General features: G+C 42.2%; 1 protein-coding gene across 3 annotated transcripts in view; it reads right to left on the bottom strand.

The window, feature by feature from the left end:
* Positions 1–27,296, bottom strand: part of ctnna2 (catenin (cadherin-associated protein), alpha 2) — a 244,686-nt gene that overhangs the window by 153,686 nt on the left and 63,704 nt on the right. For all 3 annotated transcript variants that reach the window (XM_057035872.1, XM_057035873.1, XM_057035871.1), the window contains one exon: positions 10,415–10,618. In XM_057035872.1, coding sequence (XP_056891852.1) covers positions 10,415–10,618 — 204 coding nt within the window. The remainder of the gene's footprint in view (positions 1–10,414; positions 10,619–27,296) is intronic.

Consider the following 27,296-nt stretch of genomic DNA (forward strand, 5'->3'; position numbering starts at 1 on the left):
AGGGCTGGCCAAAGACCAGGAACTGTACCGCCTCAAAAAACTGTTGCTGAAGGTTCGGTGTCGGCTTGAGAACGCCGACTAGGCCACACACATTCCCCCTGTCCATGTTCATGGTATGGACATGCAGCCTCATTAGGCTGGGCAATCTGAACATTAACGGTGCTCGAGAGGACACAAAAAGGACTTCAGTTGTCGCCCTCATCAACAGCAAAAACTGAGTGTAACTTATCTTCAGGAGACCCACGGCACTCTGGAAAATGAGCCTGACTGGAGACGGGAGTGGGCAGTGCAGATGTTCCTTAGCCATAGAAGCAGCAACAGTGGGGGGGGTCCTATTCTCCAGAGATTTTGTACCTCTCTCCTTCCACATCAAACAATTTTGTCTGCAGTACACCCTCAATGCCAGTAGGGACATGGCCAGGTCCATGACCTGGAGAGAGAGGTGGTTGCTCAGGGCGCTATGGTCCGCTCAAGGTTCCAACGCATCGCCCAGATGGATGCCCCCTCTCACTTTTTCTTTGACCTAGAGTGTAAAAATGGCCAGAGTAGGATGATGCACTCCCTGAGGGCCGACAATGGACAAGCGCATGAGGACACCTATTGAGATTTGCCAGTGGGCGGTAATGTACTACCGGGATCTGTACAGGATGGAATGCCGGGAGGAGCCTGAGGTGGAGCAGTCCTTCCTGAACAGTCTACCCCAGGTGGGTGAAGAACACAACAGGGAGCTGGATGCTCCTCTGTCCGCTGAGGAAATGACGGCAGCATTACATGGCCTGGCTGGTGGGAAAGCTCCAGGTGTTGATGGGCTTCCTGCAGAGTTTTACAGGGCCTTCTGGCCTGTTCTCGTTGAGGACCTACTGTGTGTCCTCAGGGACAGTCTGAGCCAAGGTCGGCTGCCACTGAGCTGCAGGAGAACCGTCCTTACCTTCCTCCCAGAGAAAGAGGACCTGCAGGACATAAAGAACTGGCGCCCGGTGTCCTTGCTATGCACCGATTATAAGCTGCTGTCTAGGGTGTTGCAACTCGGCTGAGAAAGGTGATGGAGAGGGTGATCCATGAGGATCAGACGTACTGTGTGCCCAGCAGGTTAATCTCTGACAACATTGCCTTAATTCGAGACATATTGGACCTCTCTGGTTCATTGGGTTGTGAGCTTGGTCTGATTTCTCTGGACCAAGAAAAGGCTATTGACAGGGTTGAACACCAGTACCTGTGGCGGATGCTGCAGGCCTTTGGTTTCAGCCCAGGCTTCATAGCCAAGATTTAGGTCTTGTACTGTGGCATTGAGAGTGTGCTGAAGATCTACGGTGGCCTGAGTGCTCCTTTTATTGTCCAGAGGGGGATCAGTCGGCATTGCTCAATGTCAGGGATGATCTACGCTCTGTCTATTGAGCCACTCCTCTGTAAACTGAGAGCGCAAATATCAGGTTTCACCATTTCAGGTTGTCTGAGGCGTTATGTTGTGTCTGCTTATGCCGATGACATCATTGTTTTTATCAATAGTCAGATCGACATCACTAACCTCTATGAAACTGTCACTAGGTTTAACAAACTGTCAGTGGGAAAAGTTAATTGGAACAAAAGTGAAGCCTTGGCAGTGGGTGGAAAACAGTGCAAGGAGCTAACATTACCAGGGGGGCTCTCCTGGAGGACAGTGCTTGGGTATCCAACGTGGTGGTCAAGCTTTCATGTCCAAGAATTGGGAGGGGGTTTTAGAAAAAGTTGAGGGGAGAATCAAGGGATGGAAATGGATTCTTCCAAAGATGTCTTTAAAAGGCCAGGTTCTAGTCATTAATAATCTGGTGTCATCTATGCTTTGGCACCGCCTGGCATGCATGGACCCGCCCAAAACCTGCTGTCCAGGATACAGGCAGTCATGGTGGATTTTTTCGGGGACCGTCTGCTTTGGATATCACAGAGTGTCCTTTTTTCTGCCGAGGGAGGAAGGAGGACTTGGTTTGGTCAACCTGGAGAGCAGAGGAGCGACGTTCAGGGTCCAGTTTGTGCAAAGACTGCTGTGTGGTCCATCAGATCTGGTCTGGAGACCTGTGGCTTAAGCTGTGTTAAGGCGATGTAGTGGACTGGGGTTGGCAGCACCCATGCTTCTAATGGACCTAAGAGGAGTCAGAATGGATGAAATCCCAGGGTTTTATCACAGATTTTTTAAGGTATTGAGGTTCTTTACACGGGGAGATGGGTCACCTGCAACTCCGTTTTCTGGCTTCTGGGGGAACCGGTGATCTATGCTACCCATTTCAGGTGTGACGCAGGACCACAGGGTCCTGAACTGGCTGCTGGGAGGGTGGAGACATCAACTGGCAGCCAGTGAGCTGGAGCTGGTAAGTTAGTTCTGCAAAGCACGGAAACCAGCCAATCATGACGACCCTTTTCTGGACGTCAGGTTAACACCGGTGTTGGGGAATGTTCCTGACTCACAGTTGCTCTTGAAAAACGTGCAACCTGTCGACTTAAGCTCCTCGACAGGGAAGCTTATGTACAACACACTGGTCAAGGTTCTGAACCAATGCAGCTTGTCAAGTGGGGTCAACACCACATGGAGAACACAACTGGCCCTCACAGAGACTCAAAGACCAAGTGGAGGTCCCTGTACAAGCTAACCCAGAGGGGCGGGGACCAACAATGGAGGTTCTGTCATGGGGCCATCGCATTCAACGGGTTTTTATAGAACATCAACTCGATCAGAGCTGAGTGTCCATTCTGTGACCACAGAAAGACAGTGTTCCACTGTTCACACTGTCCGAGTGTGGTCGCCTCTCTGTGCTGATAGTACATCAAGAAGATGGCCCCAACTGACTGACTGCTGAGTGAATGCCTCAGGCAACAAACGCACACCAAGGAGGTGGAGCCTGAGGGGCTATCATGGAAGGATAAGCCTCTGCATGGTATGTACCACCAACAAATAGATGAAGTGGATGATATCCAAAAAACCTACCAGTGGCTGGAAAAGGGCCAGACTGAAGGACAGCGCAGAGGCACTACTCATGGCCGCACAAGAACAGGTCCTGAGCACCAGAGCAATTGAGGCTGGGGTCTACCATAACAGATGAGACCCAAGGTGTGTGTGTGTGTGTGTGTGTGTGTGTGTGTGTGTGTGCAGACAGACAGACAGTCAGACAGACAGACAGACAGACAGACAGATAGATAGATAGAAAGAAAGCTTTTCATTTGTTTCATCACTGTATCAAATCTTTTAAGTGCGACAGACGAGGCATCGTTTGCTTTAAACAGTTGTGTGTGTGAATACATCAGACAGGTTGTTATGGGATCGAGCATTTAGACAGTGAAGTATCACATCTATAGTATCACACAGTGTAATTGTCTTGACGTCTGTATAGTTGGAATACTGTTGGTAAAATTGCAGCAATGACACATTTTTATTGCTTTTCCCTCCACCAGATGTCATCACCTCTTGATCCTACGTGCTTGTGTTGTAGGTTGCTAGCCTTTTCCAGAGGCCAAATGTTAATCAACATATATGGGCCAGACTTGAAAGTGATTGCTGATTTAAAAAATGCCAATCCAAGCAAAAGTAATGATTAAGGGAGGATTGGATGAAAACACCCGTGTAGCAAATTTGAAGAGTCCTTGAGGGATTGTTTCACTTTCAACACCAGCCTGGAGAGTTATTTGGCCTACTTACAGCCAGTCTTGCTGCGGTGCTGAATTGTGCCTCAGGCTGGTTCCTAGTGTCTGCTGTGCTGCCAGCCAAGGCCCGCGTAGGTTAAACTATCCGACAGCTCTTACAGCTTACAGCTTTTTCTGTAAACAACACGCGTCCTTAGGCTGGACTTTATGGTATGAAGCTTCACATGCTCCATTTACACTGCCCACACACAATTACACTTGTTTCTGTCCTGATTAGAAGAAAAGCATGAAGCCAAATCTGAGAGCTGAGCAAAGGAACATTCCAGCTGTTGCTCACTGAAGTGCATGACCTCTGGAAAGTGACTCATGTGGCTGCATGGATTGGTCTCAGTGTTTGACTGTATTTGTGACTTTTCTGAACATCCCCCACAAAGCAAAACTTAAAGTAAGACAACATGCTGGTTAGAATCAATTTTATGATCAATACACATCATCAGAAAACAAATGACTGTTGTGCTCCAGCATATTGATATTTTTACACACACTTATATGCCATCTTAGTGATTCCAAGACAAATAAGTAGAAAATTTATCAGCCTACACTTCCAAGACCTCAAACACACTCTGACAGAGGTGGATCGAAGATGATCGCATCAGAAATATGAATGATTAACCCGTAGCATCCAAGACAAATGTGTTTCCAGGTCCATGAATCAAGGCTACTGCCAGATGGTCTCTTTTTCTCTCGTTTTCTTTCTCTCTCTCTCAATAAAGAGAGCCACGTGAAGACGGGTGCAAGGTAACCGCTAACGACACTGGCACTTACTAAAAGATAAACGCAAATAAAAGTCTCCGTCCCCATCCTGCAAATCCTCTCATCCAAATTAGGTCATCACCATTTTTGTATCCTCCGAGGAGAGACATGCACTTAAAATCCATCCATGTACACACAAAAAACCCAAGAAGAAACTTGAACAATCCACAGTATTTCAGTCAGTAGTCAGTCAGTAAACTCTAAAGTCAGTAAACTCTAACTCAGTCCTCTCTTTCTACCCTGATGAGACACAGATTTTACCAGTACATGAGAATTACGACCTCAGATCCCAACAAAAACCAAAACCATTTTAGGCCCATTTTCAGTCTAAAATACCACTTTCTCGATCATGTGCCGTTCTATCACGGGCTATTCTGTGAATTAAAAGTACATTTGAATACAAGCCTGCCAAGCAGATACATATAGTCACAAAAATGATCAGAAGATCAGAATTAATGTGAAGCTCCATCCATCTATCTTTAATGTAACAGTCAGTATTAAAACATTCCTCTCACTCTCAAGACTCATTGGTCTTCTCACATCCTTTCTACGAAAAAGCTGTTCTTAAATGAATCCTACCCTCTTCACCAGCTTATACAGAGAAACATGCAGACCTGTGAAGTTGATGATGCTACTGTCTAGTGCTAACATCCCCGACACTCTAATGGGGACCACCAAAAAAGCTAATAATGAAACATATCGTACTTATTTTTATGAATATGACAGTGAACGCTTTATCAGGGGTTTTACTGTGATGCCTCATCCCATTATGAGCATGTAAATTTAACAACATTTCCCCCAACCTCCAAAACTCCAGAGGCTATGTATGCACGATCCAATCTCCATCCACAAATTGTGATGTGCATGTGTGATTTCCCAATGCATTTAGACTCTAGCATCTTCAACTCTACATATGTAACAGCTACTACAGTTAGAGCTCAGGTATCTGCGTCAATGTCTACCCACTTAATGATGTTAGGCTTGATTCTGGAGTTTGATCTGCCAATCAATGTTAATCATTTTAGCCACAGGGGAAAAACCCTGGAAAAAGGAGGGTAGAGAGTATAAGGTGCTGGCAGGTTTCTAATGCAATAGAGCTGACAGATCTAAGAGCTTTTTATTACATTAATATGCTCTTTGATAATTCTATCTCATCTCCTAATATTACTTAGCCTGAAATCCAATTAAAATGTCATTTACAGTATCTTATCACATTTATCTGGGATGGTGTATTCAGATGGGCCCGTGATGGATGTTTGCTAAATAGAGAAGGCTGTGCTGCTTTTATAGCCAAAGAACAAAGCATAACCGGAATATAAATCCATGGTATTCTGCAGTCACAAGTGATAAAATCCTGGCTACAGCTTGCAAATCACACAAAAGGCAAAAACATGAGCCTCTTCTTGAGACATGGTGTATTGTTACACCACTCACCTAAGCCAAGAAAGTGAAATCAAGTCTCTGCACAATGAGTAGAGCAGTGATTAATAGTGATTAATATTTGCTTTGCTCTAAACAATTAGGTGACTGGTATTCTACCATATTCTCTGTAAATCCTGCTTTAAATTACTGTTGTTGATTACTCCACAGTAAATCATCCAAGATAAAGACTGGGTTTAGTACCTGCAAATAAAATTTCTTTGCCTGACAGACTGCACATTTGCTTTTCAAACTTAAAGCTTCAATAATCACACCCCCTCTGCCCCCACCATGCCCCCTCCACCTCTGCAGTACACCCACCACACCTCCTTCACCTCTACTCTCCGCCCCACTACGCCCCAAACTGACTATGATGAAAGGCAATTAATTAATTAATTCATTCATTTATTTTCTTTATGTCAGACTCATTGCAGGGTCCAAAGCAAAGTCAAATGTCAGGACAGAATCAGTAAACTAAATTATAAATATTCTGGACTGGAATAGAATAAGTTAAGAATATGTATAAGAAAACAAATAAGTTCAAAGGTCAAGTTATCAATAATAGAAAAAAATAGGTACAACAAATGAACTTACTGTAATTAATTTAGTTTAATGTGATTAAATTACGTTTTTTAAAATTAGGTTTGTAATAGTTGAATTCAAGATTCAAAAAAGTTTATCACATAGAGACAAAGCTCAAAACAGAAAGGCCTCAGATACATTAAAAACACATTTTAAACCAATGAGATGCGTCTATTTTGTTTGTTTAGCACAAAAAAAATCACAGCCAATAATGCAAATTGTATAGCATGTGAAATATCGGCTGATCCGATACAGCTGATTCATCACTATTAATAATGGCAATGAAACCTGACACTTTCCTTGCACATAAGTGCACATAGTGTTATATACTGTATGTTGTTATTACTTATTGTTTATGCTCTTTTTTCCCCCTTACCCCAAGTGATCTTTATCCCTTTCCGGTTCAGGGTGAAGGCAGTTACACCCCTGAATGAGTCCCCAGCTCATTGCCATGGCCCATGTGAGCATTTGGGTGTTCAGAACAGAACTAATTTAGACATATTAAATTTTGGCCTTTGTCTCAAGCTCCAGACCTCCAGCCTTTTAAGCTTTAATATCCTTCTGCAGCATTTTCTCTCTATTTATCTGTATGGCTCAGGAGCATCCAATGTGTCTCTCTCTTCTCCTCAAGTATCACTTTCGCTAGTCTACCTTTTTTGCCAAACATGTGTGTGCGTGTGCATGTGTGCATGCTGGCATTAAAGATGACAGTTTTTGCATGGCCCTTTTGGTCAGTCTCCTTCAGGGACCACAAAGTTGAGCCACTGTTCAATGTTCAAGAAAGCTAAATCGTTGGAACCACGTGGTTGTGCTGCTGTGAAATGCTACTTGCTACTTGTCATGAGACACATTAGGTGTTGACAGATGGGAGGAATGCCACAGGACTCTGTGGGAAATCTGTGATTTATTATAGGATCTAGGACAATTAACAAGGCCCTTGTTGAATCTGGAGGGATTATGTTAAGAAGGTAATTGAAAGAAAGAAGAAGAAATAAAGCAAATAGCTTAACACAAGAGATAACCCATTATTTTAATTGAATCTAACAATAAAATGGTGTTAATTACATTAATGTTTCTGTAATTGTAATTGAATGCATTTAAGGGTCACCCACAATGTCTGACGGGAAATCCAGTCAATCTTACAATATTTGCATTTACTCAGGGTTTCTATAAACCACCACCTTTTGATTTTGATTATTTTTGATTATTATTATTCACCACAGTAGCATCTTTAGTCATTTTCTTAGAGTATGAAAATAAATCCAAACAAATATGAGCATAACTAGTAGCGCGGCCGACACATCTGAAAGACTTTTACCTCCTCAAATGATTCATCTCACTGTTCATGAAGTGTGTGGATGATTTCTGTGGGCACCACAACTATCCAGATGGATGAATGTAATATAATATATAAATACAAATATTAATATAAATTATTATAAACTATAACTATTCCAATGCACATTTAGGACAATAAGACCAAAGTGGGCAGGAGGGGAATTTAGGTAGAATCCTGTTATAGAATCTGTAATCAGTGATGGGAGTCGTTGGTGGAAGAGAAGCACCCCCCCCCCCCCCTCCTCCCAAACAATGTTTAGTTGTTTAGTCACATCCTGCTAATGGTCAGATAACAGAAGCTGCTACCGCTCCCTCCCCCCCCTGCTGCTGCGGTTTCAACCTTTGGCTATATCCAGAGCTGGCTCCTGTGAGCCAGGCTGCTGATGCATTACACCCCAGATCAATTGATAGATGGGTGCTGTCAGAGGTGCCGTAACTAAATCAGCTGCTCCTGATGATTCAGCACCAGCCGGGGAGCCGGGCCTGCTGTCACCAATCACAGATCACCAGTCGCTCAGACAGCTATAGACATTCTCCTGTCACTTCAACCTAATTTATTGCCAGGCAGCACATTGATTAACCTTGTGCTGTGAATTTGGCTTCCTATAAAAATCTGTGTGTTGAGAGAGAGAGGGATTCAAATAAAGAAGGATATTTATATGACTTGAGTAAAAGGCTGGGCCTGGTAGCTGGGGCTACTTTTGCTTGCTGGGGCTACTTTTGCAGCTCCTGGCAGCCATCAACAAGGTCTCAGCATACCTTTGTTTTATCAGATTCACTCTGGACTAACCATCCTTCCTCACCGGGGACACTGTTAGTTACATAATTAAGGAGCATGTTCTTTTTTTTGGGGGGGGGGGGGGGGGGGTGCAGCCTGGAGCCAAAGACTCAATCAATCAATCTTTATTGATCAAAATTGTTTCTAGGCACTTTACAGAATCCCAGGGCCTAACCACCAACAAGCACCAGTGGCAAGGAAAAACTCATTTAACAGGAAGAAACCTTGAGCAGGACCAAGCTCATATAGGGGGACCCTCCTGCTGATGGCCAGCTGGTAGAAGAGAGAATAGGCATAGATCATGCAAAATACATTAATTACAGTCAGTGTAAGCATTGAGTGGTTCAGCGAGCTTAGGGGTCAGAGATCAGCGCTCATGGGACTAATGACTCACAAAGCAATCATTTCACAAAAGGAGACCAAAGGAAAAAGACACCCAAAATATTAGGAAATTGATTTGTTGGGGTGGGCATTAAATAATAAATTTAGGTAATTAAATCTTTAATTTTATGCACTGAACAAAGGCTACACTAAATTTGATCCATGTTTTTCAAGGTCTTCATTCATCCCTACTGTTTAACATGCAGGCATTTAAATGTTTAACATCAAACTCAACAAAACTGAGATTCATTTCAGATAACTGAACATAATACCACTAAAAACCTTCTTTAAACTATGATTAGAACTTTACTGTGCACTTTGAAGGAGGCCTGGAGGCATTTAGTTTGATGTGCTTCTGACTGGAGAAGTGAGACTGAACACCATGGTGAGATTTAAACAGACAGATGAATGTAGCAGCTTATGAGCATGGTAAAGGCTTTAAAGAAACATCACAACAGCTTGGAATCAACCATTCCACTGTCTGGAAAATAGTCTATAAGTTCAGGACATTTTGTCATCCATGCAGGTCCACACTGAGAGCAGAGTGCAACATGATACAGGAAGTTTCCAAAACCCCTGAAATGTCATGGCAAGACCTCGGCTAGGTAGTGCATATTTCCACAACTACACACAAACACCTTTCATGGGAGGTGGACAGGAGAAACAAAAATCCGGTCTGGTGTCTGCCAGAATCAAAGACCAAGACTTCTGGAATCATGCATGCTCTTTGATGGAAGACTAAAGTCTACATTTTGATTATTTGGACATCCAAAAATGTTTGGCTTAATGTAACTACAGTAGAGGAACAGGTCTTAAGCCCATTTCAAATGCTTGGGGGGAAGGTTGTCGATGTAAGAATCCTCCCAATCATATAGCTGTAACAATTCAGTGTTGAAATGCGGGCCAAACTTCCCTCTGGGAAGCTAACACTAGCTGTTAGGGGGTATTTTTTCTTGAATTAGAATTTGTCAATGTCAACTTTTCTGAACATACACCGCAGCACTTCTGATATAATAATACAAATAGACAGGAACCGTAGCCCATCTTTGGCATTGGCCCTTTGTTTGGCCATACCTGTTGTTATGCTGGCGACATTATTGGCACTCTCATATGGTTATTTGTCCATGAAAAATGGATAGTATTGCAGTCGATAGGTAGCTAGCCTGCTCCAGTACTGCATTATATACATTACGTTCAGCACACACTGTCCCCAAGAGAGAGATGATACTTTTTTAAAAGAATGATCAAAACAAAACAGACTTTAATTCCCAAATTTGAGATTGCTTGATGTGAAAATAGAGAAGACATTTAAGGGACCATATTAAAAAAAACAAAAAATCCTTATGGCACAAAGAAAGAAAATTTCCAGGGGTCCAATGACAGATCATTTAGGTGTTTTTTGTGTCTTTTCATTTGGATCTACTAATCTTCATGTGTAGATGGAATTAACTAATGGCTATCAATTCAAATTAAATCAGAGGGGGAAAAACTCACATTATTCATGTACTCGCTCAGCAAGTCCTGGAGGGCCTGTCGGACTGCATTGCACTCAGCCACGATGCGTTCACGACGGTCATCACGGGTACACGAAGAGTCGGCCATTAGGGCAGCACCACTGATGATGCTCTCCAAGCGCTCCTCGAGAGAGGGCCGGAAACGAGCCTCGCTGAATGTCAGAGGGTCCAAGATGATCTTGTTCTATCAGGGGAGGAAACAGTAGGTCAAGAAAGTAATAAAGTTACATTGGACCAATAAAGCCCCAAAGACACGCAGGACTCATCACAGACCTTGTAAGTGGCTGAAAAGATTTAGGGTATTTGATGGCAGTGCTCTGATTAAGACCAAGATTCAACTGGTATAAAGGATAAAACCCTAGATTGGTGTGTGTCTAAAGTTTGCACATCATGTATGGGGAATATAGTAACATTTTAAAGTTTAACAGTGATTACATATGTCATAAATTAGATGTATTTTAAAAGAAGGAAAATCAACCAACATGACACAAGTAAATCCACTGGCACACAAGATCAAACACCTGCAAAAACCTGGATGTGATGTTCAACCAAAAATCTAAAGTGACACGTCAAAGTCACACAAAGTTATTCTTGACTATGTAATATTCCTAATATTTGTGCTACCGAATACTCAGTGTTTATTTTGATACCTATTTTTAGCGAGTCCGTTCAGAAAGATATGCTGGAGCATTGTTCTCTGAACGTCTCAGTGCCCCCTGACAACAACTGTTGAAGGACAACAAAAATATAACCTTTATAATTAGGTCCCACTTCATTCAATTTCTCACTTTCCAATTAAACAACTTTCAGTTGAATGAATGCAGCTAAGTGTTTGTTACACAAACACACCAAGTCGTTACAGTGTGATGTATATGCAAGTAGCATAAGTCAATATTCGTGAGGCTAAAACTCTGGCCATATTCATTACAGGGTCTGCAAGCACCTAATAAAAGAGGTGTCTGGCCTCTGGAGTAACATACAGGTTCAAAAGAAAACAGAATGGGGAAAAACAAGGCCAATTAAAAGTGCAGAAATTAAATTAAAGAAGCAAGACCAAAAGGTTAAACAGGAGAAAAAGGACAAAAGTCACAGCATCTCAAATGTGCACAGGTGACTTACTTGTTAGCAACAGAAATTGATCGCATAATTAGTTACATAATAGTCCCACTTTTTTAAAAATATTTTTAATCAGAGCCATTGTCATGTGTAATTGTTGCTGCAAGCCAATCTAAAGTTTTAGTTACGTGTTTCAGGTTTCTGTCCAGTTATTGACTTTAGTACTGTGATCTAACTGATCATTATCTGATAAACAGTAACACTGAATGTATTGCTATGACCCCTATTTGATTTTAACATCAGCAGCTCCAACATAGTGAAACAAGACAAGACTAAATTCCCTGAGGTTCATAGTCAAACCGAAGATACCAGAGAGATTCTTTACTATGCACTTCTTTTTCTCCAAAAGCTGGGTGGTTGCTGATAAAATTCGAGTCCAGACAAAGACGAGATAAAGTACTGCACATCGTATAGAAAATGTAAATTGGTGGTAAATGGTGTAAATTTGGTGTTTCAAAGTAACATCTAAGGTCTTTTATCAGTTGTCTGACAACTTCCGTTAAAGCCTTTAGGTTAGCAGAATTGTTTAAAGACTGTGTCTAAATGCTTAATTTATTTATTTTAGCTAAGCTATTAAAAGCCTAACATACAGGCCTAGCTGCCAGCTGATTTTGAGAATGCATCTGGACGAAAGGCACCCCCGACATTTGTCCCAAACAGGGTGAGATTATTAGTTTGACCACACTTTGGGGCATTAACTCGTGAGACAGGGCACATGTCGTATCGGCCTTTGTCAAATGTGCCTCGCAGTGTTTTCCAATATTTGCTGAACACAGGGATGTTCTAGCTAGTCTTGAACATATTGCATTCTTGCCTGTGGTGGTCATATTCCAGAGTCTGCTGCTTATATTCTTTGACACAGCTCTGCCCACACTGGCTAAGGAAGGACAGTACTTACAACAGCCTGTCTGATAGAAGGACTTAATGACCGCCTTAGTTGTGGGTGGACCTTCTCATCTCATACAAGCAACCCAGTGATGCAACCTTTGACTCAGAAACATTTAACACCTTAGAAGAAGGTGTTATAGTATAAAAACACTTGGGTAGTCATTTTAAAAAGAGACACATCACTGCTTTACACAATGAGTGGTGAAAACCAAAACAGCATGTTCCTCTACTCACCTATAGGCACAACCTTTCTGAAATCTTAACCAATCAGCACAGTCGCCTCTAATTGAGTCATTAGTGTGTGTGTGTGTGTGTGCGTGCGTGCGTGCGTGCGTGCGTGCGTGCGTGCGTGCGTGCGTGAGTGAGTGTGTTTGAGCGAGAGAGAGACAGAGACAGAGAGAGGGAGACAGCAGGACAAGTAGGAAATAAACATTGCATAAAATGTTAAATTAAACTTCCATGATTGCTTTTGTACATTGTCCAGTCAGCTACTGCAATGTTTTTGAAATAAGACAAACCCTTAAAGAATCACAGGCAAGATAAAGACATTTTGCTGCAAAAATACCCCCAAAAGTCCTGTAAAGTCCTGGAGAGACCACTATTGTTTGTATTTGCATTACTTGGCATAACTGCCTTCCAGAGAATCTGATCCATTTATCCAGCCACCTACTCAAAACTCAGCTGAGCAGAAGACAAAGAACTGTGTAACTCATGATGGTATGGTTATATGAAAGGTATGAATGGTGCAGGTTACATGTTCTGACTTATATTTCAGAGAATATTTCAAGTAGAAATTAGTTGTATAAAATTCTGGCTTCATGAAAACCTGTTCAAAAAACCAATTAAGAATCTTAACGATTCCTCAAATTAAACTGTCAATATATGAAAAGGAGGTAAGAACGTAATGTCGGGGGCACAAGCCTATATCCTTGTCGGCCCAGCTAAAGCTCAGCTGAGGTCCAGCTTAGCAACAACCACCATTGGTGCCATAAAGCCTAAAAAGTCTCCAGACTACATGCAGACTAAGAATTAAAAGGAGAAATTCTGCAGTGAGCTGAATTAAATGATGCAAAGTTTTCTCCAAAGAGTGGTGACTGATGGAGGCTTCAGTAGACATGTTGATACAGAGACCGGAGGCAAAGAGGAAGTGCTGGGCATTATTGCTTTCACAGTATCAGAGACAGGTTACTGCAACGTAGTGGTAGATCAGAATAGAGCGAGGAGGCTTAGAAAGGAAAGATGTACGGGGTGGTGGTGAGACCTGCAGTGCTGGCAGCTTCATGACAGAAGCACTGAACAAACAACAAGAAATCAGAGGTGGAAGTGGCAAAGAAGTAATGTTAAGGTTTAGTCAGAGAAGTCGGAATGTGTCATAGCTGCTTTTAGGTCCCTGCTCTGTGCTGCCTCTCTGCCAGATTGTCCTCTGTAGTTCACATGACTCTCCAGCATTTTCCTGCCTGCCTGTCAGCCTGGTCTCGACCCTGCCTGTCCCCGACGATCCTATCCTGCCTGCTCCCCGGTAAACCCGACTACCTTCTGCTCCTGACATCGCCTGTGGACGGACTCGCCCGGTCCCCTCTTCCCAGCGGGTCCAGCTCTGCCTGCCTGTATAACCCTGACAATAAAGCGGTGTTTAATCGAACTCTGGTGTCGCTCTTGGGTTCTCGTCTGGTCCCTGATAGAATGAGATGGGTGGAAGAAGAATAGTAAATATTCTGAATATTGGAAGAAAGCTAAGGTGTGAATTGCCATGCAGAAGTCCTACAGGAAGACTGAGGAGGAGTTTTGTGGATGTAGCAAAAGTGGACAAAATTAGCTGGTGTGAGAGAAGAGGATGCAGAAGATACACAAAGATGGAGAAGGGAACAGCCTGAAGAGAATTGTGTTTGCTTTTTTCTATATGTTTGCTTTTTTGATGCAACACATAGTGTGGTATCACTGGTTAGCTCAGCAGCATTCACCATGACCTCACTTAGACAGATCAGGATGGACAAGATTTTAACTGCACCACACACTTAACGTACACACATGGAGGGATAAATATGGCAGATGGTATGGGACAGGGCAAACCACATAGATGTGAGGAGAAAGTGAAGAAAGATGAAAAAATCAGAGTAGATCTTAAGGCGGAACCGTTAAAGGATCCGGATGAAATACTATTCACAGACGGCTGTTGTTTCAGACACCCACAAGAGGGGCTGAAAGCTGCCTATGCAACAGCTAGAAAGTCAGAAGAAGGTTTGAGGAAGTGGAAACAGGAAAGATTACAGGCAAAGAGTCAGCACAACTTGCAGAATTGAAGGCAGTTATTAGAGCATTAGAAATATCAAAGGGAAAGAAAGTGACCATTTATACAGATTCAGCATATGGGGGAGCTATCCAGTTAGAACTTTGTCAATGGTTGCAAGCAGGTTTTAACACAGCATCAAGCTCTCCTATAAAACATGAGGCAGAGATGAGGCAATTGACACAGGCACTCATGAAACCAGCAGAGGTCGCAGTCGTAAAGTGCAAAGGTCACACCAAGGAGAATTCTTTAGAGGGAAAAAGTAATGATGCGGCAGATCAGGCAGCAAAGAAGGCTGCAGGTTATAAAACAATTTGTTTTTGGTAGAGAAAACAGTTCGTGAAATTCTTCCAAGATATGATAAGGAAAGACTTAGTTGTGATCAAGAAGAAGCTTCTCCACATGAAAAAACAGTTTGGAAGGAAAGGGGGGCTGTGAAAGTTGAAGGAATTTGGCGGGGCCCAGATGGAAGACCTGTCCTCCCGCCCGGTCTGGTAGATGCCGTTCTGGAAGAGGCCCATGGCCTGACACACTGCGGGAAACCACAAATGATGTGGTGTTGAACACACTGGTGGCATCCATTTTTGCCAGCCATTGTAGAAAATTATATCAGAGAATGTTCAATATGCACACACTAAAAAAAAAAAAAATCAACAATTCGACCACATGAGGGCAAGTTTCCAGTTCCAAGTTTCCAATAATTATAGAGTTCACTGACATGATAGACAGAGTCAATGGGTTCCGATACCTCTTGGTGGCAGTGGATGCGTACACTGGCTGGCCAGAGGTGGTTCCCGTAAAAGCAGAAGATGCAAAAAGTGTTATTAAATAGAGTGCACCTGATTAAAAGCCGCATAATCTAATTTTTATTACCATAAGAGATGAGTCACTGACGAGTGACAAACAGACAGGTAAGAAACAACAGCCAGTCTTTTCACTTGTATGTTTATACAGACCTTAAATCCAAATTTTATCACGTCAGGATTTTTTAACTTTTCTTTTAATTTAATCCGCTCAGCAACATAAACAAATACAGTGGGTCATTCTACTTATGAAATTAATTGGTTCTGGAAGTTGTTTCGTAACCTGAAAATTACGTGAGTAGAGACACGTTTTCCATGTAAATGCCCTAATCCGTTCCAAGCCCCCAAAAATTCGGACATAAATCATAAAAATGCATCAAAACATGTAACAAATACATGTTACAATTAGATTACCACACAATAAATGTAGGAATTGAGTGCAAGACTTCTCCAGGAACAAAATTAACTTTATTACAGGCTACTCTTACATTAGCCGTCATTACTAGCAACGAACGTTAACACTTGTGGTAACACCGCCATCTAATGGACAAACATACGAACACCCACAATAAATCCCGAAGATGATGAAGAAGACGCTGGGATACACACAAACTTGTACATATTGATGTCCCTCCTAGCCAATGGGATTACAGGAAGATGCTCGGCGATAGCCAATGGCAGAGCAGCTACAAGCATGTTTGCGTTCGCTAAACTCCGCGAGCTGCAAGTAGCAGCGGTAGCGTATTTTTGCCTTTCATATCCTGAAATTTCTTTCGTAACAAGAGGAAATATTTTCGCGTTGAGACTTATCATAACCTGAAAATTTTGCATGTAGAGACGTTTGTAAGTAGAGGTCCCACTGTATATTGTATTGTTGATCAGTTCTTCAGGTGGCCGTCTCCACCTTCTCGCCACCGTAATGTATGCCAAGATTTCTGTGTAAATTCTCAGTCATCCAGGTCATGTTCTTGTCTATTTCTCCTCCCTGTCTGATAGGTTTTTTACCTATCAGACAGGGAGCTCACACAAACCGAGGAGGAAGTGCTGTCCAAAGGTTTGAATTTTTCAGTCACCCCTGAAGAGGTACCGACTGTCGAACTCATCACAGCCACTGAGACTGCCATCAGAAACAACAAACTCCCGGAAGCAGAAGCAGAACAGATTAGACTCAAGGTAACAGCCGCTCTTGCTAGTGCAAAACCTCCCACCTCCAATATCACGAATGAGGAAAAAAGAGCCATTGCATCCTTAGCCAAGGACAAGAACATCACCATCTTACCAGCTGGAATCCCAGGCCCTGACATCTTTCACAGGAACTGCGCCAAGCCACTGGTTCAGGTATGTGGATGACACCTGGGTCAAAATTCAAACACAAGAATTGGAAGCGTTCTCCGATCACCTCAACAAAACAGACGAGCATGTAAAATTCACCCGGGAAGATGTAAAAGGAAACAGTCTGGCCTTTCTGGACTGCGCAGTCAAGATCACTGAGGACAGAAATCTCACCATCGAAGTCTACAGAAAACCTACACATACCGACCAGTACCTCCAGTTTGACTCTCACCACCCACTGGAACACAAGTTGGGAGTGATCAGAACTCTCCAACACCGGGCCAGAGAAATACCCACCACATCCCAAGGCAGAAAGAAGGAACAGGACCACATTAAGACAGCTCTCAAAACATGTGGCTACCCAGACTGGGCCTTCACCAAAACCTCAAGAAAGCGAGACCTCAGCGAAGGAGAGGAGGAGAGAAACAAACGCCGCAGCGTTTCCATCCCCTACCTGTCTGGAGTCTCGGAGAAGTTTAGGAGGATCCTCCAGAAACACGACATACCGGTTCATTTCAAACCCAGCAACACTCTCAGACAGAGGTTAGTACACCCAAAGGACAAGACACCAAGACCCAAACAAAGTAATGTTGTTTATGCTGTACAGTGCCAGGAGAAATGCAAGGAACTATACATTGGGGAAACCAAACAACCTCTCCACAGAAGAATGGCACAACACAGACGTGCCACCTCTTCGGGTCAAGATTCAGCAGTCCACTTACACCTAAAGGAGAGTGGGCACTCCTTCGAGGACAGCCAAGTAAGGATATTGGCCAGAGAAGACCGCTGGTTTGAAAGGGGGGTCAAGGAAGCTATCCATGTTAAATTGGAAAAACCATCCTTAAACAGAGGTGGTGGCTTGAGGCACTTCCTGTCACCCACATACAATGCAGTCCTCCACTCCTTCCAACAGCAAAACAAACATTCACACCATTCCAGGAGACCCAGTGACTCATCACCATGTGATCCAGCAGACAAAGGGGAGACACCTCAACAGAAACTAGGTGAACGACCCGACCAACGACCCTGCTAACGACTCTCAGGTGACCACCCAGATCATTAGCATGCTAATGGTCCACAGGGGCTATATATTTTCAAGCTCTCTCCCCAGCGATTTCAGAACTGAAGAAGCCTTCTGGATAGAAGGCGAAACGTCTTCAAGAGAAGAAACCCAGTCCAGTTGACAGAGAAAACTACCTTGGATATGCCAAGATTACGAGCGGCAGCACGATTTCCTTCTTCAACCGCCAGAGTGATCGCTTTTAACTTAAAAGCCGCATCATATGCTTTTCTTCTCGTATTTTCCATGTTGACAAGGGTTAGTAAAAATTACTGATTCACAATAGTTGTGATAGTGCGCCACGAAAAAAAACCATAAATAACCCACACCGTAGAATAAGCCGCAGTGTTTAAAGTGTTGAAAAAAAGTGGCGGTTTATAGTCCGGAAATTACGGTAATCATTATATTCCGACACATGGTTTCCCCAAACAAATTAGGTCTGATAATGGAATTCATTTTATAAGTAAAATATTTACAAGAAGTAGAAAAGGCATTGGGCCATAAGCATACATTTGGTACTGTCTATCATCCACAATCACAAGGGAAGGTAGAAAGAATGAATCAAACACTGAAGAGCAAAATTGGCAAGATTTGTGCTCACAGTGGGATGAAATGGACACAGGCGCTTCTAATAGCCTTGATGTCAGTAAGAAGCTCTGTTAGCTCCCGAACAGGATTCACCCCCTTTGAGCTCGAGCGGGTTGTGGCCTTTCCTTTCCTTTTTGGAGCAGAAAACCCATTGGCCAGCCCGGCACCTTTTCAGGAAATTTAAACCTTATTTTGATCGACTAAAAGCGACTCTCTCAGTTTTCTCCCAACAGGCAACCTCTGCAACCACAGAGGTGTGATCCAGTGAGGATCCAGGAATTCCACACACAGCTGAGTGGGTCCTCCTGAGAGTCATCAAGCGAAAGTGGTTGGAGCCCAGGTGGACTGGAACCTTTGAAGTTGTAGAGCGGACCTCACATGCACAGAAATGTCCATCAAATTTGCCAAAATGGTTATGGGGCACGTTTTGGGGCAATGTGTCCTGGTTGGGATTATGTTAATTGGTGGACAGGGCAGACCTCTCCTCCACATGGCTGGTCAAAAGATAATTGGGAAAAAATTACATTCACTGGAGGACTTTTAGCAGGGCGGAACCATAAGGGGTTGAATCCTTTATTATTTTCTATTAAGAGTATGCAGTATTTTCCAGAGATGATAAATAAGAAAGGAGATGATAGGTTATTCATAGTACAGATGGGCGATGCCACACATTTGAGATGCAATACAATACCAATACTTTTTCTTATATTTTCATCGATATCGATACCGATACAGATACAGTTCATTTCTTACTGGCAATTTTTGTCAGTCAAAATATTATTACATTTAAGACAACTCACAAGACAAATACAGACCATTTATATAAAATTTATTGTGGTCAATTGATAAATAGGATTTCATTATCCTTTAAACCTGCAAAAGACAGTTGTTCAATGAGAAAATTAACTAGAACAATGTCTGACACCATCACACCTTTAGTGCACTTGAGATATGTCATCACACTTTACTGAAGTGTCAGATTGCTGTTCAGAAAAAGTATCATATTCACATTTTCTGCTTTATGACGATTGCGCCTCTGGCTGATTATTTCTCCGGCCTCGAGAAGAGTCTCTCTGCTGGAACAGATGTTGCAACTGTGCCAAGGTATTTTTTTGCAACTTTGTTCAGCAGTGGAAATGTGGTTTCATTTTTTTCCCCCACCAAATCAAAGGTCCTCGCTTCTTGGGATGACCTTTTCCTCCATGTATCTTCTCATTTCAATATATGCATCTGTGTTTGCTGTGCGATGGCTCTGAAAAGCCACAACCCGGCTGTCAAACTCCCGCCATAATCCCTTGGATGATGAACACTCAGCAGGTGACCCTTGTGTCACAGTTGATGCAGTCGCAGCAGCCTCATGTCTGGTTGACTGTGTTTCAGCGCAGGGCAGGGCTTGCATCTCTGTGATGATCCGTGATTTAATTATTTCCACATTTGTAGAATCACAGAACACAATGTTTTTGAAGCGAATATCCAGAAAGGTGCTGGCTGCAAGTGTGTGGTTGTGTTCTATGTTTTGGAACCGTCGCTTGCATTGTGCTGCAAGTTGTGAAGCCAGACTGTTACTTTGCGCAGCAGATGTGGTTGCTTGCTGGAGAAGAGACACTAGAGGTATGACTTTGGAAACTGTTACATACTGCTCTGCCGAAACCTCCTTAGTCGCCTCTTCAAATGGCCTGAGGACGTCAATGGCCTGCTTGATGTGGGACCATTCACCACCACTTAGGCACATGTTGTTTCTTCCCAGAAGACAAAGTGCTGTTGTGATGGCTTCTTGTTCATACAGTCTGTCAATCATGTACAACACAGAGTTCCATCTGGTATCCACTGCTTGGATTAGTTTATGCTGAGGTAAATTCAACTGATTTTGTACTTCTTTCAGTTTATCAGTTGCTCTGGTGCTGTGTTGGAAGAATCGAACTGCATTTCTCTAAGCTGGACTCAAGACTTGTGCAAGCCTTAATGGAATGCTTCACAATGAGGTTGAGTGTGTGAGAGAAACAAGGAATATGCTTCCAACATGTTTTCCGCACAGCAGAGACCATATTGGCTCCACTGTCTGTAACAACTGCATGGATCTTGTTGGTGATGCCCCATTCATCTGTGATTTTTGTCAGGAGTTCAGCTATATCATCTGCTGTGTGCTGCACAGCTACATGTATGGTTGCAAGATTGCAAGACTGCATCTGCCAGTTCTTATCAATAAAATGTCCTGACACAGTCAAATAAGATTCCGTGGTTCTTGCAGTCCACATGTCAGTTGTTAAAACCAGACTGTTTGCTGATTGTATGGAGTCTGTTTTTTGTGTTTGCTCGTACAGTTTGGGAATTTCACCTGCCATCATGGATTTCCGACTAGGGATCTGGTACCGGGGATCCACCACCTTCATAAAATGCCGGAAACCTTGATCCTCTACCATTGAGATGGGTTGCAAGTCCTTCACAATCATTTTTGCTAGGCTCAATGTGATCTCACATGCTCTTTGAGACTCATCTGAAAAGGATAAAGTTTTCACATCACACTAGAGAAGTTGAAATGTATTTGTTGCAAAAGGTATTAAGGATTTTATTAGATATAAGGGTTTTGGGTAATTGTATCTCATATGTTCTTATCTTGTTTCCTACTCTGAGCCAGCAATTTTCAACTTCAGTAGGCTACTTAAAATATTCAGTTAAATATTACTAAAAACCGATGCCTGTTTTAAGTCGGCTAAGCAACAATTGGACCATACTGGACATAATTCCCTTCACCTGAAGGTCTGTTAAAATTAGATTGTAATCGGAATATTTATAGACTTTTGCACTACACTGTCAAAGGTAACTACCTGGATACACTTGGCTTTTTTGCAGACTCTCGTGCAGGGTCTTCTGCCGAACTGCGGGTGGTGCAGGAGACTGGGCTTTCGCAGCAGCCTGTCTTTTTTCAAGCCCACCGTGGCTCTCAGGATGCGTCGTCTTCAAATGTTTTAATAAATTACTTGTGTTGCTACTGTGCAAAACATGTTTATCACACACCTGGCACCTTACAGTGGTTTTATCGACTGGTGAATAATAACACCACACCATGCTTCGTTTTTTGCCTGCCATCTCAGTTTTTCCTCCAACTCTGCCTTTTGCTGACTGTGTCGGCTCGGCGGGCTGTGTTGCACGTTGATGCTCATTCGCTGTCTCCTGTCACCTGACATGGGCCAGCTCAATACGCCGCCAAATTTAAGTAACTAATCTAAAACGGCGGAAAGTGATGCATACACCCCCAATTTTTATTTTTTTTCATTTTAGTTAATATCGATATTTATAAAAAAAATTGATGCCAAATGAGTAGCTTGTGAGTATCGATATATCGATACCACGGGATCGATCCGCCCATCCTTAATTCATAGTGTTAGGTGTACATGTTGGTGGTCAAGATCCCAAAGGTATAATTCAAATTAATTTTAGGAATAATTCAAGCCCTGTACCAACTTTGACAACTCCAGTGGTCAATCCTAATGTAGTAACTGTAAATTTTAGTAAATTTACTGCGGCGCATGTGGTAAAGATTGCTACAGGTTATGGGGATGCAAACATTTGGTTGGAATGGATCCAGGCTACGGCCAAGGATTGAAAAATGACAAATTGTGTGGCCTGCTCCGCGGCGAGACCTAATTTATATACTGCTCCGGCCCCGTTGCTTATAGAAACAGACCCTCAAGGATTTCACTGTATGTTAAGTTTACACATGTATGATAATCCTGTGAACTGTTCCACTTTATCAGCTCTTTTTCCAGTGGCATCAAATAAGACAGCTCCTCCTACATTTGTTTCAGCCAGATCTAATTTTACCTGCTTGTCACGGACGGGAAGAAGGTTGGTGGGCGAGTTGCCTTCAACATGGTGTAAGCACACAGTAAATGTCACCACATGGAGTAACGCTTCACACTTTCCAGTTCATCGAGCTGATTTGTTTTGGCACTGTGATCCACACACTTTGATGCTAGCAATCCCACCCAATTGGTCGGGAACATGTACTCTGGTTCCTCTCCTGCTAACTATTACTTTATTAGGTCCAAAGGGGGAGCAGGGACTACCTTCACTTAGACACAGGAGAGGAACATCATTTGACCTTACACAGGGATCCCCAACATATATTGATTCAATTGGAGTTCAAAGGGGAGTCCCTGATGAATATAAATTAGTGGACCAGGTGGCAGTAGGATTTGAAAATTTACCTTTAATATCTGCACTGTTTCCCGTAACCCCAAATTAGAATGTAGATAGAATCAATTACATTCATTATAATGTGCAGCGATTGGCAAATCTCACCAGAGATGCAGTGGCTGGGCTGTCAGAACAGCTAGCAGCCACTTCTCTGATGACTGTGCAAAATAGAATGCCACTTGATATGCTTTTAGCAGTCAAAGGAGGGGTTTGCTCCATGTTTGGGGATCAATGTTGTACATTCATTCCTAATAATACAGCCCCAGATGGTTCTGTGACCCGGGCACTGGAAGGTTTGAGGACATTGTCAGACGAAATGAAGGAGCATTCTGGTGTCAGTAATCCACTAGAAAAATGGATGGACAGAATGTTTGGTAAATGGAAAGTAATCATTGTATCTGTTTTGATGTCATTAATTTCTGCTACCGCCGGCTTAGTTTTGTGTGGTTGCTGTTGTATTCCTTGTATTCGTTCTCTATGTAATCGTGTAATCATAACTGCAATTGAAGGAAAACAACCTCCTCCTTACCAGATGGCTCAAATTCGAAAGGAAACCATTCCCTTGTGTGTGATGGAGAGATGTAAGGGAGCTGACGATTAATTGCTAATATTGGCCTAGCTTAGGCTAGGCCAAAAGGGGGAGTTGAAGAGAATTGTGTTTGGTTTTTTCTATATGTTTGCTTTTTTCTATATGTTTCTGTTTTCTGTTACAGTTAGTTTAGAAGCTAATGATAGTATATTTTTTAGTAAGAGTAAAAATGATAAACAGTTGATCCCTCCTAGCAAGTGTAGTAACGATAAGTAGTCAGTTGACCCTCCCTTGACATGATTGATAGTTTTAATCAGGAGAAAACAGATGGGAGTGTTAAACACCCATCGTAAAACTGGACAGCATCGTTTACTGGTGTTGATAAGTTCCTCTTTAAGAAGACTGTGAACTTTGATGTGGCTATCTGGGAAAAACAACATACAACAAGAACTATGTCAGCATCCAATGGATCGGGAAGAAGAAGACGAGGTCATCCAAGAAGAAGGACTGGATTGGACTAGATTAGCATCAATAATTTACATATGTGTTACTACAAAAGACTGGGTCAAGGGATAGTTAGGTTGTCAGACTTCGTGCCCTGAGCTTGAAACTGGCCCGGAGCTCTGTAATATTTGTATCTTGAATTGGTTCTATTGTTAAATACATTTTGAAATTGGCATTTTTCTTCTTGTAGTCTTCATTCAGAGAACACGCAGATCGGCATTGACACACGAGAGAGCATTGCGATCCAACAAGCCCAAAGTAGAGCAAGCCAAGACATATATGTCACGAATGACAGAAGAAAAAGTCTTGTTGACTTGTTACGACATTTAACAGATGTTTGACATGATTTAACTGACCTTTTCCTTCTGAAATTCAGAGGTAGAACCAGGAACATATGCTGGAGACTCAGCCTAATTATTTGCTAACAGAGGAAACCTTCTATGATCGTATGAAGCTATTTTGTTGCATAAGGGCAAAACATTACAATTCCTTGTTAATTTGCATGATTAAACATCTTAATAACGACCACAAGTACACTGCACCACAGGAGAAAACAATTAACTGGACAAAGATCACCGCTGAACAGCAATTAGATGGCTCATCAAAATAGCTCTTCAAAAAGGACCAACATACATGGAAGCTGTAACCATGGAAACACAATTATCATACAGTGCACAATCTACCTTAAGTGTTCTACAGCTGCCATAAAACATGAAAAAGCAAAAATGTGTGTCCATATATAACTAAGCTACGCTATCACTGGTCCAGCCAAAGTAACACTGTATCTCCAACAGGTCAGCGATTGCTGGGAGAGACTGTCGGAGGAAAAGATGTACTTTAGGAAAGCATGTTTGTGCCAGTGCTCATCATCCTTTGGTTCTGGGGGGCAATGTAAATTATTAAACTTAGTGGTACTGCAAACTACATGCTGTGTAGTAAACACGCATTGCTATGGAAAATGTCTTCTGAATAGTAAGTGTGAAGCAAAAATATCTCATCAGAAATCAAAAAGCATGCCTAAATTATTTATGATACACAGAGAAAATTTCAGCTGCAGAAAGAGCAGATACATAAATTAGTAAACCGGAATCACCAAAAGAAAATCAATGTCAAGAACAATGACTCCACTATTGAGCACGTGATCATCATGACATATGTGCATGGGCAAGTGCTTGTTCATGCTTCAAACATAAATAAGATTTGATCAATAGAATGTTACTTAGACTTACTTTGACTAAATATAAAGGCTGTGTTCCATATATGTCAAACATTCTTTAAAGATTACCGCGACAAGGCCTTTGAAAAATTTTGGGATGAGGACTGGGCCAATGATGGACACTCTGAAACTTGCAGGATTGAAAATAACCCATTCAGTTGGTGTATAAAGACACTATTGTCAACAGTTTGGAATACTTTTATTATTTATTTTAGCCGGAAGATCAAGAGCAGACGTCCAAAGAAAACCAAAACAGTACCACAAACCCAGATCACGTGCATAGAACCACATGTGGAGACAATGAAGTCAAAAGCGACATAAATACAGTATCTACTATCTACTATAAGGGGGATCAATACATCCAACAGTCACGAGGGATGGTTGCAAACTCTGTTTAAACATGTGAAGTGATGGAAGAGCTGAAAGTTGAAGGGAGGTCCAGTCCCTTGTTGCAGAAAAACTAAAGGTCTATTCCAAAAGTTATTAGTGTCTTTAGGCAGAGTAATGATGTCCAAAGTCGTCAGGTGAGTTATTATTGGAAAGGAGCACGAGCTTAGTGACATCATGAGATTTTTCCCTAGTAGTCTTATTGACGAAATATCTCTATTTTGGTCATAAAGTGGTGTATAGAGTGTTCCTTTCAGTGGGAAATCCAATCTAAAAATCTGCATTTTACACACATTTTACAGTGTGTAAATAGTTACAACATTAGTGCTATACAACACTCCCTCCTCTCTAACATGATGCTGTCTTATCGGCAAACTAATCCTCGAGCACTTTCAATGAGAGAGCTAATTCTTTATTTTTAAATTTTTACTTAAAATATTTATTCTTCTCCATCATTCAAAGCAAACCTTTCATTTGAGCTTTTGGCACTAAATAAAGTATTTCGGTGTGTAGTGGCGACATTTATCTTTACCAGAATGTCAAACCGAAGATTTAGAATACACTTGGAATATCAAAACCATTCCATCAGAAACACTGGCTTAGTGAAGCTCTCAGGAGAGGTAGTGGGCTAAGGCACGTACTATCACCCACATTCAATGCAGTCCTCCACTCCTTCCAACAACAAACCAAACGTTCACACCATTTCAGGAGACCTGGTGACTCACCACCATGTGAGCCAGCAGACAAAGGGGAGACACCTCAACTGAAACTAGGTGAACGACCCCACCAACGACCATGCTAACGACTCTCAGGTGAGCACCTAGATCATTAGCATGCTAATGGTCAACAAGGGCTATATTTTCAAGCTCGGTCCCCAGCGAGTTCAGAACTGAAGAAGCCTTCTGAATAAAAGGCGAAATTCAAAGAGAATTCAAAGAATTCAAAGTCTTCAAAGAGAAGAAACACAGTTCAATTGACAAAGAAAATTACCTTGGATCTCAGGTGACCAGCAATCATTTGAGAGGAAGGTCCTTAAACTACCCTGAAGGTTGGTCTTTCATTTGAATGAAGGAAGCTTCCATCAATTCACAGCTGTACTGGCTGACAATGACTGAAATTGTTTACCAGTATAGAAATGTCCCAAATTTAACTCAAATGTAGAAAAACGTATGGTTGAGGAAGGTCACTGGGGAAAAGGGATGTATAAATCAGAATCTTAAAGAAAAGGGCAGACTGAGAGGTTGAAATTGTTGCTTAATGGGAATTAAGAGGTAAGCTTTAAAGTAATGAAGTTAAATATGCATTTTGAATGCAAATATAGTTTTTTATATTAAAGATTGTCTTGTATGTGTTACTCATAGAAGCCTTTGTATTACACCAGGAATGGAGGGGATATTATTAAAAGATGGGAGACATGGTCTTTTAACAGAGTGTAACATTGTGCATGTCATTTTCAAAAAAAATAAAATGTATCCACTTATCAGTACTTTCAGATCACAAAACAATGCTCGTAGAGCAAGAACTTCTAAATGAGACACAAAAGACTGACCTCATTATAGAAATCTACCTCCTCACTCTGGCCAATCTTGATACTTCTGACAGAATCACAGTACAGCCCATCTTAAAATGTGGCAAAGAAAAAGTACAGTGTTGTTATCTGCTGCCCACCTCGTGGCCACCTACTGGCCTAACAGTGAGAGAAGAAGCCAAAAGATTTTTATTAAAAAATGACATGGATGTTTCTGACCTTTACTAGGCACCAGACTGGTATAGGCACCAGTATAGTATAGGCGTCAGTCTGGTTTAGGCACCAGTCTGGAATAGGCACCAGTCTACTAGAGGCGCCAGTCTGGTATAAGCGCCAGTCTGGTATAAGCACCAGTCTACTAGAGGCACCAGACTAGGGTAGGCACTAGTCTGGAACAGGTGCCAGTTTATGGTCGGCAATAGTCTGG

Source organism: Takifugu flavidus, chromosome 6, assembly GCF_003711565.1.
Source record: "Takifugu flavidus isolate HTHZ2018 chromosome 6, ASM371156v2, whole genome shotgun sequence".
In the NCBI taxonomy this organism is placed as follows: Eukaryota; Metazoa; Chordata; class Actinopteri; order Tetraodontiformes; family Tetraodontidae; genus Takifugu; species Takifugu flavidus.